General features: G+C 31.6%; 1 protein-coding gene across 2 annotated transcripts in view; it reads left to right on the top strand.

Moving 5' to 3' along the window:
- Nucleotides 1–268: 268 nt before the first annotated feature.
- Nucleotides 269–14,127, top strand: part of syk (spleen tyrosine kinase) — a 47,617-nt gene continuing 33,758 nt past the window's right edge. The window contains exons 1-2 of one of the 2 annotated variants that reach the window (XM_087269142.1): nt 269–600; nt 12,125–12,568. In XM_087269142.1, the coding sequence (XP_087125268.1) occupies nt 12,167–12,568 (402 nt within the window). In that variant the 5' untranslated portion in view covers nt 269–600; nt 12,125–12,166. 2 annotated transcript variants of the gene reach the window in all.

Here is a 14,127-nt window from a genome sequence, read left to right as displayed (position 1 = left end):
TTCATGTTAGTAAATGCATTAATTAACATTAACTAATGAACCTTATTGTAAAGTGTGACCTACCCACTTTTCTTAAAGTAAAAAGTAAAGTCAACTACTAATCGATAGTCATTGCAAGTAATCACTTTTTAAAGAGTGTACATACTATGATGATTGATTCATTTAATTAATATACTAATATAAGAAAATGTACAGTACATTAGGCCTAACTAACTGCATGACTATTCATGTATTGCATAATATATATTTATGTTCTGAGATAGAAGAGGAAGTTAAAGATAGGACAAAAAAATGGTGAAGGAAGTAGGCAAGTTTCTTAAAATGAGGAAGTCTGCAAATAGCCGCTCTTACTGAAGTACTAAAGAAAAGGTTTGTGTCAGTACAAAAAAGGCAAGAGAAAAGGCGAAAAATCTTGCGCTTCTGGCATCAGTGTATGCTTACAGTTTCAGCGTTCAGTCTGCGAGCGAGAACTCCTGAACTGGCAGCTTCTTTTGAACTATCCACTGAGTTTAAAGAGGCTCCACATCCTGTTCAGTTACAGACAGTTGAACATGGTATACAGCCACTGGCCAAACTGAGGGCACTTAAACAATTAATACGGTAAGAATGGGTCTGGTTCTCTATGAATGATTTGTTTTATGAATGCTGTGCTGGAGTATGATGTTAAATTGAATACATTTCTAAAGCAAATTATGAGGCCTAAATGACTGAAAAAGCTAATAATAAAAATATCAATCTTATTGGCTGAAACTGTGGACACTTAAACACTTCATATAGTCAAAATGTGTCTGATCCTGTATGAATGATTTGTTTTATAAATGTGTAATGTTCTGCTGGTGTATGATGTTAAACTGAACTAATTTCTAAAGCAAATTAGGAACCTGAATGACTGAAAAAGCTAAAAAAAAAAAATAATGCTATTGGCTGAAACTGAGGACACTTAAACACTTCATACAGAATGAATGTGTCTGGTTCTTTAAGAAATGTATGTTTTATGAGTGAGTAATGTGTGTATAATGTTGAGCTGGAGTATGATGTTGAATTGAACTAATTCCTTAAGTAAATTATGAGGCCTAAATGACTGAAAAAGCTAAAATATATATTGTTATTGGCCAAAACTGAGGACATTTAAACGGATAATACAGTAAGAATCTGTCTGACTTTCTTTGTGTGTATATGAACATGCAATGCATGTACAATATTGTGCTGGAGTAAATCGAACAAATTTCTAAAGCAAATTATGAGGCTTAAATGACTCAAAAAGCTAATAATAATAATAATAATAATAATAATAAAAATAATAATAATAATAATGTTATTGGTCAAAACTGAGGACACAAAGACTTTATACGGTAAGAATCTGTCTTATTCTCTACAACAAGTATGTTTTATGAATGTATAATGTGTGTATAATGTTGTGCTAAAGTATGATGTTAAGCTGAAGTAATTTCTAAAGCAAATTATTAATTTAAATGACAAAAAAATTTAAATATAATAATGTTATTAGCCAAAATTGAGGACATTTAAAAACATAATACAGTAAGAATCTGTCTGATTTTCTATGAAATGTGTGTTTTATGAATGTGTAATGTGTGTGTGTAAAATCTTGTTCTGGAGTATGGCTATAACTGAACAAATTTCTAAAGCAAATTATGAGGCCTGTATGACTCAAAAAGCTAATAATAATAATAATAATAATAATAATAATAATAATAATAATAATAATAATGTTAATGGCTGAAACTGAGGACACTTAAACACTTTATACAGTAAGAATCTGATTCTTTACAAAAAAGATTGTTTTATGAATGTTTGTTGTGCTAAAATATGATGTTAAGCTAAACTAAATGATCACAAAATATATAAGAAATTATGTTGTTGGCCAAAATTGAAGATATTTAAACACAAAATACAGTGAGAATATGTCTGATTTTCTATGAAATATGTCTTTTATGAATGTGTAATGTGTGTATAATGTTGTGCTGCAGTATGAGGTTAAACTGAACAAATTTCTAAAGCAAATTATGAGGCCTAAATGACTCAAAATGCTAATATAAATAATAATAATAATATGATAATAAAGTTTTTGGCTGAAACTGAGGACACCTAAACACTTTATACAGTATACAGTTTTATACAGACTTAGTCCCTTCAAAAAGTATGTTTTATGAATATATAATGTGTGTATAATGTTGTGCTAAAGTATGATGTTAAGCTGAACTAATTTGTAAAGCAAATTATTAATTTAAATGACGAAATAATAAAAATAATAATGTTGTTGGTCAAAATTGAGGATATTTAAACACAAAATACAGTGAGAATCTGTCTGATTTTCTATGAAATATGTCTTTTATGAATGTTAAATGTGTGTATAATGTTGTGCTGCAGTATGAGGTTAAACTGAACCAATTTCTAAAGCAAATTATGAGGCCTAAATGACTTAAAAAGTAAACAAAGAAAATAATACTAATATAAATAATAATAATGTTAGTGGTCGAAACTTAGGACATTTAAACACTTTATACTGTAAGAATCTGTCTGATTCTCTACAAAAAGTGTTTTATGAATGTATAATGTTGTGCTAAAGTATGATGTTAAGCTGAACTAATTTTCTAAAGCAAATTATGAACTTGAATGACTGAAAAAGATTTTAAAAATAATGTTATTGGCCAAAACTGAGGACATTTAAAACACTTTATACAAGAAGAATCTGTCTGATTGTATATAAAAATGTAGTTTTATTAATGTAAAATGTGTATTATGTGCTAAACTAAGCTGAACTAATTTCTATAGCAAATTATGAAACTAAATGACTGAAAAATATTTTTTAAAAAATAATGTCATTGGCCAAAACTAAAGACATTTAAACACATGAATCTGCCTGATTTTCTATGAAATGTGTGTTTTATGAATGTGTAATGTGTGTATAATGTTGTGCTGGAGTATGACCTTAACTGAACAATTTTTAAGCCCTAAATGACTGAAAAAGCTGAAGAAAATTATTATATTATTGCATTTCACATGATTGGCTCTTGAAATATTTCATAAGCATGGTTTGATTATTCCATTTGAAATGATCCTCACGTTAATTGTGGTTATTATTATTATTAGAATACTTACCATTTTGATGTGGCAGTAAGCAAATAATAGATAAAAGTTGCGACGTGTTTTAAATGATCAGTATAATAAGAGCACTTTGTTGTGGCATCGATCTGTCATTACTTCTGTAGCTTTGAGGGTAGTGGAAAAAGAAAGCTGTAGAAATATTTCAGATGTTTCGCTGTTGTCGCTGTTTCGCAACTCTTTTAAAGAAGAAAGCCATTATCAGTTTTAAAGTCAGATGTCATTTGAATAATTCACAAGCAATTTATATGATTAAATATCTGAGTCTGAATTTTTGACTGTGTAGTTTAATGTTTACGATTTGTAAGATTTTAAAAGTTTTTATTTGAAACTTATTTGAAATTGTACTCCTATTGTTATCAATTTGTTTTAAAGTATAATTTAAAATAACTAAAATGTATAATTTATACTAAACACATTTTCACTGTTTGAGATTAAATACAGGTGGTTTATTCCGCTGTGGTGACCCCTGATAAGTAAAGGGACTAAGCTGAAGGCGAATGAATGAATGAACGAATTAGTTTTAATACAAAATAGGTTACATTTAATAAACATCTCATTTTATTTGTCTAAAACATTTATTAATCCCAATTTCTACATTTAAAAAACAAACGCTGTATTTGTTTGTTATTAAACTGAACTTACTAACATGAACTAACAATAAAGTAATGATTAAAGATTTCAAAATATTGTGTAGCTCTGTGTTGGTTAATGCTAATTAATTAAAGTTAAAGGGCCTTATATCGATTCTTCTCAATCAATTTGTTTTAAATTATGATGTAATCATTTGAATTAAAACTACACTGTAAAAAAAATATATATATATAATCAATAAGTCATGACAACATGTTTTTAGTTTATTGTAACTTATTAAACTAAGTTAATCGTGTTCTAACTTAATTTTCTAAGTCAGTTTATTATAATTTAAGTTCAAATGACTCAAGGTTAATTTGATTCAGCTTAAAAAATGAAGGCAATCAGTATTGTTTACGCTGTATGAATGAAATTTTGTCTATGTACAACGTTTGTCTTAACCATTTTAACATCATTTTGTTTTTTTTTTAATTAAATTATTTCAACATTCATTTAAATTTCAGTTTTATTTATATGACACACTTAAAACACACACAAAAACAATAAATAAATAAATTTATGAGAACAGATGCAAAAACCTTTAAATGCATTGTTCATGTTAGTACATTAACTATAATTAATAAGAAAGTTCAAAGAAAAAGGAAATTTACTTGATGGTTTTTCACTGTTAAATGTTTTTAATTAGTTTTATGCTTTTTTTATGTCGAACACAAAAGAATATATTTTGAAGAATGTTGGAATCTGGTAACCATTGCTTCTATAGTATTTATTTTTCATACTATGGAAGTCAATGGTTACCAGATTTCAACATTTCTCAAACTATCTTCTTTTGTTTGAGACAGAAATTTTTTTTTCGTTTTTATATATTATCTTATTTTTTTCATTTCAATTTCAGTTTTATTTATATGACGGATTTAAATGCACAAAAACAATAAATAAATATATAAAGAGAACAGATGCAAAAACCTTTAAATGTATTGTTCACGTTAGTAGATAAACTAAGACTGAAGAGAAAGTTCACAGAAAAATTTTATTTACTTAATGTTTATTCACCATCAAGTGTTTTCAGTTAGTTTTATGAGTTTCTTTTTATGTCAAACACGAAAGAAGATATTTTGAAGAATTTTGCAATCTGGTAACCATTGACTTATATAGTATTTATTTTTCATACTATGGAAGTCAATGGTGACCAGTTTTCAACATTTTTCAAAATATCTTCTTTTGTGTTAAAATTTTTTTTTATATATTTTTAATTATTTCGTTTTTATATATCTTATATTATTAATATTCATTTCAATTTCAGTTTTATTTATATGACACATTTTAAAAACAATAAATAAATATATGAAGAGAACAAATGAAAAAACCTTTAAATGTATTGTTCATGTTAGTACATTAACTATAATTAATAAGAAAGTTCACAGAAAAAGTTAATTTACTTAATGTTTATTGACCGACAAGTGTTTTCAATTAGTTTTATACATTTTTTTTATGTCGACTACAAAAGAATATATTTTGAAGAATGTTGGAATCTGGTAACCATTGACTTCTATAGTATTTATTTTTCATACTATGGAAGTCAATGGTTTTCGGTTTTCAACATTTTTCAAAATATCTTCTTTTGTGTTAGACAGAAATAAAAATGTTTTTTTTTTATTATTTCGTTTTTATATATTATATTATGAATATTCATTTCAGTTTTATTTATATGACACATTTAAAAAAAAAATAAATAAATATATGAAGAGAACAGATGCAAAAACCTCTAAATGAGATTTATATTTATATATATATATATATATATATATATATATATATATATATATATATATATATATATATATATATAATTATTATTATGAAATTAGCATTAGTTTCCTATGTTTATATGCTGTTATTTCATTTAAAATGCAATGAAAATAACCTATTCATCAGCATAAAAGTGAAATATCTGAACTTACAAACAGGAAAAAGTAGAAAAAAACACTTAAAATTAAGAATCAAAGGTTAAATTTTAGAAGAAATGTTCAATATTGTCTATAAAAGTTCTTATGTGTCCATATTGACTAGCATATTTTCATTTGATAACTAAATCTAAATAATAGCACTCAATAAAATGGTATTATTTTGCCTCAGTGAAGCACATCTTACAATATCTCAGCAGAAAATCCCCAAATCACGTACTGTAATATACAGTAAACCTACACATCTGACCAGTTGCGCTCATTCATTTTAATTAGGCGTTCTGCTGCTTTGTTGCTTTTAGCGATTTCTGCTGCTTTGCTCACAAGTCTGTGACCACAGTTTCCATAACAAACATCAGTCGTGTTACAATAACACTGACCTGCTCTTTCTCAGCCAATCTGCTTTCTTCTTCATGGAATCTTTCTGCGGTTGAATTCATCGCGTTTGCTCAAACTCGCTTCTCTTTCATGCAGACGCTCGAAGCCCTGAGGTCTAGCATTAGCGTCTGAGTTTGAGGTGGCTTTTTGGCCAGCAAAAAAGGGCCAGAGGATGTTGTCTGGTCGCTCAAGTCACATTATAAGCGCTCATTATTGGAGACAAGGAAGCAGAATGTAAAGCAGCTATTTCAGTCATTTATTTCTGTCAGGACATTTGATCAAACTGTAATCAGTCTTTAGTTATTAGACAACACTGAATTACATTTTTAAGGTAGGTGGTTGCAAACAATTAATTTGGGCTGAATTTAAACAAACATATTAAGTTGAACATTACTAAATTTCATAAATTTATTTAAATTCAACTCATATAAATTGTTTGCAACCAACTACCTTACAAATAAATAAAGTAAATCCAATGAATATTTTTTGTCAGTGTAAATAGTAACACTGAAGTTGCATTAGTTAATGTTAGTTTAGAGACGAGATAAAACAACAATAATATATTACATATATTAAAATAATAAATAACAATACAATTATTACAGTGTTTATTCATCTTTATTGATGATAGTCATTTATGAATGTAAAGTAAATAAAGTAGCACAACTTTGAAGATGAATAATGCATTGGGAAATGTTAAATGACGATTAATAAATGCAAAAAAGTATTGTTCATGTTTTTTTTTGTTATTTTTTCAACCACATAACAAAAATGTGACTATAACACATCACAATCATATTTACATCTTTGTTTTTAATTTAAATAAACAAGCACCAATAAAAAAAAAACATACAAAATTAAAAAGAGGATTAAAAAATTTATGAAAAAAGGCAGAGGGGGAATCACGGGTTGTTTTAGAAACATATTATTCTAGATAAGATATTAGGAAGAAATTGTTGAAAATACATCCATAAAGGCATGCATAAGATCATCAATATGACAATGGTTTGTTAATTTTTGGAAATGGGGGAATAAAGGTCAAGCTAGAGTCAATTAATTTAGTCTTTTCCTGTTTTGTTTAGTACCTTGCTGAAATTTGAATTTGGAATAAGATCTATAAAGGGCGAAAGTATTGTTCATGTTAGTACATTATGCACAATATATTATTAGGCGCAGATTCTGTAATTTCGATGTAAAAATAGGATGCTTGTATTTGTGTTCTTGACTTGGACTTGTCATCTTGAATTACCCTTAAGCTCAGTGTAGCAAAAAGCTTAATTTATTGTAAAAATATGATGTTATTGCAAAAGCTTGACCACTTCCTGCATGAACTAGTTTCTGGGTGCCACGTGTCTTTTAACTTCTTTCACAAGTTAAGTGTCGCATATGCATATGTGTGAATACTTTCTGTTTCTGTAATTTGATTAGCTTAATTCACTTAAAAATGCTTAATAATAATAATAATAATAATAATAATTACAATAGCAATAATTTTAAATATCTTTGACCTCTTTAAATTATTTTTTTGGTGCAAAATGTGGCTACATATTACTGTGAACGCCTATATGTTATTGAATTTTGGTCTCCTAGTGAAGACAAAGGTGCTCTTATGTATTGTTTATTATATAATATATAATTTTTTGATCACTTGCATGAAATATTTGCAATATCTCGGATTATTAATTAATTAAAAGACACAACTTTTGATTTGAATAATGCAATAGTAAATGTCTAAATTAGCTTTAACTAATAGTTGTTTTGTCCATTAATTGTTTTTAGTTCATGTTTAATGTTTATTCTGACGTCTGAAAGCTTCTATTTACTGTGAACATTTCCTGAATTTGTTGAACATCATTTGGAAAATATTTGAAAAAAAAGAAAGAAATTTGAAGGGGGCTAATAATTCTGACTGAACACACAGCTTGAAACAGTTATGATAAAAGAAAATGAAACGAAAGGGAGAAAATGAAATGCTAAAGATGTTAATAGATGTGGTAAAGATAAAAATATGAAATTAATTTATAAGAAAGTGACGTGAGCGACTTTAAATTCACAGAAACCAATAAGAAAAAGGCAGATGTGTTCACCACATGCAGAAACTATAATTCCCACACTACGTGTTTCGGCACTGGTACAATATTTATTCTCTTTGAAAATGCATTATGTTTAAGGTATTTCATGTATTTATGGCTAAATGTTGTTAGGCACAATCTTCATTGTTTATACACAGATAAAATTATTAGCTCTCCTGTGAAATTTCTATTATTTTCTAAATATTTACCAAGTGGGCAACGCAATGGCGCAGTAGGTAGTTTTAAGTTTTACTCATTATTAAGAGGTTTGGTGAAATAAAATGGCATCAAGTTACAGCAGGCGAATATTAACATTACTTTGATTAAGCTTGAACTTAAGACGTAGCCTGAGAGTTAACCTGCCCCAGACCAGGCTAGTTTTCCAGCATAAGTTGCCAGAGTAAGAGACTACCGGGAATTTGTGTTATGAAACAGAAGGTTAGGTTTTTGCACTTCTACTTGATTGTTAGCTGGAATATTCCCCACTGATTTTTATAATAATTTACAGTTATGGTTTAGTTTAGGGGTAGGGAATAGGTATGGATTACGTTTTCTAATAAAAATTATGTTCCAGGAGTTGAAGTCAGAATTATTAGCCCCCCTTCAATTTTTTTCTTTTTTAAAAATATTTTCCAAATGATGTTTAACAGATCAAGGAGATTTTCACAGTATGTCTGATAATATTTTTTCTTCTAGAGAAAGTCTTATTTGTTTTATTTCAGCTAGAATAAAAGCAGTTTTTATTTTTTTAAAGACCATTTTAAGTTCAAAATTATTAGCCCCTATAAGCTATATATTTTTTCTCAATAATCTACATGACAAACCATCGTTATACAATAACTTGTCTAATTAACCTAACCTGCCTAGTTAACCTAATTAACCTAGTTAAGGCTTTAAATATCACGTTAAGCTGTAGATGTGTCTTGATAAATATCTAGTCAAATATTATATACTGTCTCATTAGAAATGAGTTATTAAAACTATATGTTTAGAAATGTGCTGAAAAAGTCTTCTCTTCGTTAAACAGAAACTGGGGGAAAAATAGACAAGCGGTCTGATAATTCAGGGGGGCTAATAATTCTGACTTCAACTGTAGATGTTTCAGTTTTTCTTGTTTGCTTTGACCTGGTTAAGGAAACTAGGATCCCCTCCATTTTTCTCATCACTATCCCAGCAGAGCAGAAGACATGTCTTGCAAATGAATAAACTCTTTCTCATTAGAGTGACACATTTTCCCTAACGTTTTTCAAAACAGTTAACACAGACGTTAATCAAGCAGTCCAAACTCTATTGTTTTGGCAATGGTAACCAAACAGAAACCATCTATTCCTAACTATTAGAAACTACCAAGATCGATATGAAATCACTGTAGCACTATTTTAACACTCCTTAAACTCGTGGACGGTCCGTGTTGTTCTGTGCCAGCACGGAGTTTTAATATTGGCTATGTCCTATACTCCCAATAGATCAATAAATTTGACTGTATATTGGTTTACATGTGTTTTCTCTAATATTTACAGTTTTTTTTCTTTTGTCAGTTTTTTTTTAACAGTATTTCAGCTTTCAGCCACAGTTTGAAAAATGTCATGAATTCAGTATAAATTTAATCAAAGCATTTCTTATTCTAGATCCAATTCTTTGCAAAAAGGCAAATTTGACAGTCCAGATAAAAAGACAACAAATGGCATTGCCAATAGGCTACAATGGCAAGCAATGGTGCACGGATTGACACTGAGTTCTGTATTTTGTTGTCCATGGTGTAATGATTGATTGAAAGAGCTCATATACCTGTTTGCAAGTTGTGTTGTTTGAAGGTAAAATTAGCTTTTGTTGCATATTTTAAATTTTTTAACCCGGTATGTGTATTTTGCAAGCAAAATGTGTCATTATGACCATGAGTGCTGCTGTTTTGGCCTGAAAATGTGGAGTTTTAGTTGAAGGCTGCATGAAAGCAATCAAGAAAATCTGTAATCCAGGATCGCATCGTTGGCAAAATCATGCTGTGTATTTTTTACAGTGTAGGACACAACTTCTGAATGTGTTTTATAGAGCCGGGGTGGTGTCTTACCCTCCCTTCATGATATTTTTGAGTCTGTAAAGAAGCAGAGCATTGAAATTATTAGTAATCCAAGCCAAATTCTCTATAAGGAATAGGAGCTGATGCCATCAGGGAGGAGGAATAGGATACCAGCCTGAAAGTTAAACATTCATTCATTTTCTTTTCGGCTTAGTCCCTTATTAATCCCTGGTGGCCACAGTGGAATGAACCGCCAACTTATCCAGGACATGTTTTACACAGCAGATGCCCTTCCAGCTGCAACCCATCTCTGGGAAACATCCATAAACACTCATTCACACTCATACACTACTGACAATTTTTAGCCTATGTCTGACTGTAATACTGATGAATAATTTTAGTGAAGGCTAATTATGTCCAATCTGCAAAAGCATCTAAAGGTACATCCCTTTTCTGTTCCTAAATTTACATACAGTCCACCACGCAGAATATGCAAATTACTTAATACTTTTGATCAAGCATAACACTGCATGTTGTTTTTATTTACAGTCCTGAATAAGATAAAGATGGTCACATAGACTCTAGACCAGTGATGTCAAACTGAGTTCCCAAAGAGCCGCTGCTCTGCACAGTTTAGTTCCAACCCTAATTAAACACAACTGATCAGACTAATTGAGTCCTTCAGGCTTGTTTAAAACTACCAGTAAGTGTGTTAAAGCAGGGTGGGAACTAAACTGTGCAGGGCTGTGGCCCTCCAGTCATTGAGTTTGACATATTCTTGCTCTAGATAAACTAAATATTCTCCGTGCTCAAGAAAGAAACACACTGAATAAAGAGCAGGGGTTAAATGGGTAAAAATTTCATATACTGTTATAAGATCACACTTTTTATTTAGTGCTACTCTTGAGAGGCTAATACCTGCTTGTTTCCAAGAGATAAAATAAAATGTTACCATGATGATTTAATTCATTTTACACACCCTGGCATTAGAATCTGCAGATATTCTATTTTCATTCATTAATTCATTTTCTTTTCGGCTTAGTCTGTCTATTAATCTGGGGTCGCCACAGCGGAATGAACCGCCAACTTATGCCCTTCTAGCCTCAACCCTTCTCTGGGAAACATTCACACACACACATTCACACACACTAATACACTACGGACAATTTTAGCTTACCCAATTCACCTGTACCGCATGTCTTTGGACTGTGGGGGAAACCGGAGCACCCGGTGGAAACCCACGCGAAGACAGGGAGAACATGCAAACTCCACACAGAAACGCCAACTGAGCCGAGGATGAACTGAACCAGCGACCCAGCGACCTTGCTGTGAGGTAACAGCACTACCTACTGTGCCACTGCCTCGTCCATATATATATGTATGTATGTATGTATGTATGTATGTATGTATGTATGTATGTATGTATGTATGTGGGCGAGGCAGTGGCGCAGTAGGTATTGCTGTCGCCTCACAGCAAGAAGGTTGCTGGCTCACTGGTTTGAACCTATAATGGACAATGAAACTGGAATGTCTGTTTTTAGATCACAATAATTCATTAGTAAGGTCTAGGTCACCCTTTAGTGTCAATACAGCATCAATTGGTCTTAGGAATGACAGATACGAGTTCTGCACAGTAGCCAGAGAGATTCTGAGCCATTCTTCTTGCATGATAGCGGCCAGGTCACTATGTGATGTTAGTGGAGGAAAACGTTTATATCCTATGGGATAGATAGATGATAGATAGATAGATAGATAGATAGATAGATAGATAGATAGATAGATAGATAGATAGATAGATAGATAGATAGATAGATAGATAGATAGATAGATAGATAGATAGATAGATAGATAGATAGATAGATAGATAGATAGATAGATAGATAGATAGATAGATAGATAGATAGATAGATAGATAGATAGATAGATAGATAGATTTCAACAACAACAAAACTGATCTCCACCTTTTTCCTTTCCAGGTTGTTAGCGCTCCTCTAGGTTTCCCAGAAGGTTGAGCAGATATGGTGGATAAGGTGCATTTGCTGCCGTACTTCTTCGGCAACATCACCCGCGAGGAGTCCGAGGTTTATTTGCAACAGGGAGGATCAGGAGACGGCCTGTACCTGCTCCGCCAGAGCCGCAGTTTCCTCGGCGGCTATGCCCTGTCACTGTCCTACGGCCGCCAGTTCTACCACTATACCATCGAGAGGGAGCTGAACGACACCTACGCCATCGCTGGAGGCAAATCTCACCGGACGCCTATAGATGTGATCAACTACCACTCTCAGGAGTCTGACGGCCTCATCTGCCTGCTGAAGAAGCCCTTTCACCGGCCCCGCGGCACAGAGCCTAAAGTCGGGCCCTTTGAAGACCTGAAGGAGCAGCTCATAAGGCAGTATGTCCAGCAAACCTGGAATTTAAAGGTTGGTGACAGAGTTTAAGAGTTTATTTCATTTCATTCTTTGGTAACACTAACAATAAGGCTGTATTCGTTAATGCATTTACTAACTTGAACAAACAATGAACACATTTAATACAGTATTTGTTCATGTTATAATGAAAATAATGTTGTTTATTGTTAGTTGATGTTAATTCAGTGCATTAACTAATTTGAATAAGTGTAAGTAAATTATTAACAAATGCTTTACAAGTACTGTTCATTATAAGTTCATGTTAATAAATACATTAACGAATAAATTAATAGTCATACCTTTTATACCTCATAATACCTCTATATTTTGGACAAACTTATAATATAATAATAAATAGTAATTCCTTACTATTTTTTTTTGTAATTATATTAGCATAACTTAATCCCTGGCTTGTATCTTTTCTAAACAAAATCCGAATCTTTGTAATATTATTATCTTATTAATTGTATTTTTACAAATCTTTCTTAGCAGACCCAATGACTTAAATTAAGATGAATGGATTTATGTCATCTAACACAGAGAAATAATGAAATGAGAGCCCAGGGGCCTGATCTAAACCTGATTGAAAATTACAAATTACAAGTCACTTTTTAAAGCAACTCAGGCTCATTCTGAAAATGTACCTCTGCACACGTTTGAGATCTCAAATTTCGCTTGTTAATGCAGTTTGCGCCTGCTGTTTTCACATAAATCCACCAGAGGCTGCTGTTGACTGACTTGACTGACCCGCCCACCCACCCACTTCCCTAAACCCAACCAACAAGTTTCAAAGGCAATCCAGAAAAAGACCTTCGTCTGATTTTTACCATGTTTTAAGATTTTACAACATTCTCACCCTGTTATTTGCCCGTTTATTGGAACCGTTTTTCACTGGACTCAAACCCCGTCGTCATGGTCAACTCCTCTGTGCGTCTCAAGTTCGCCAATCTACATGATGAGCTAACAGGACAAACTGGTTACAGCGGTAAAAGAACGGCGTCGCACCACTCCGTATCGTTCTTATATAGGTTTTTGCATCTAAACTCTTTATTTGTAAATATCTCAACATCTCATGACAATTGAAAATATTTGACTTTTGTCAGCATTTCTTGCGAAGTCATAGGCTGCATCTGTAATCTCATTCATCTATTTTATTTAGTACACTAAAATCAGTGTGCAAGCCGAGCAGTATGGCCGGATTCATAGAATTTGAAACGATGCACCACTAGAGAACTCATGAATGGAAGTGAAGCGACAACTGGCGTGGGAAGGTCATGCGATCATGACCGAACAGCGGAGTTTCATTCATACTATTCACATTCATACAATATATAACATACTTTTCTAACCATGAATTTTCATAATCCTCATGAGCTTCCAGCTGTGTGTGTAATCAGGGGGAATCAGGAACTGGTGTGTGTGTGAGGTGCATGATAGGAGTTGTAGTTCATTAAATTGGCACATGTGTAGTTCTCCAGCGATCTGCACAGGCTAGATCACTGGTGATCATGACAAGGGGTAGGTGGATAGAATACAGTACAAATATCTGCATACAGTATATAAATATAAAA

The sequence above is a fragment of the Danio rerio genome, chromosome 10 (assembly GCF_052040795.2).
Source record: "Danio rerio strain M-AB ecotype USA chromosome 10, GRCz13ab, whole genome shotgun sequence".
Classification (NCBI taxonomy): Eukaryota; Metazoa; Chordata; class Actinopteri; order Cypriniformes; family Danionidae; genus Danio; species Danio rerio.
This window is presented reverse-complemented; position numbering and strand designations above follow the sequence as displayed.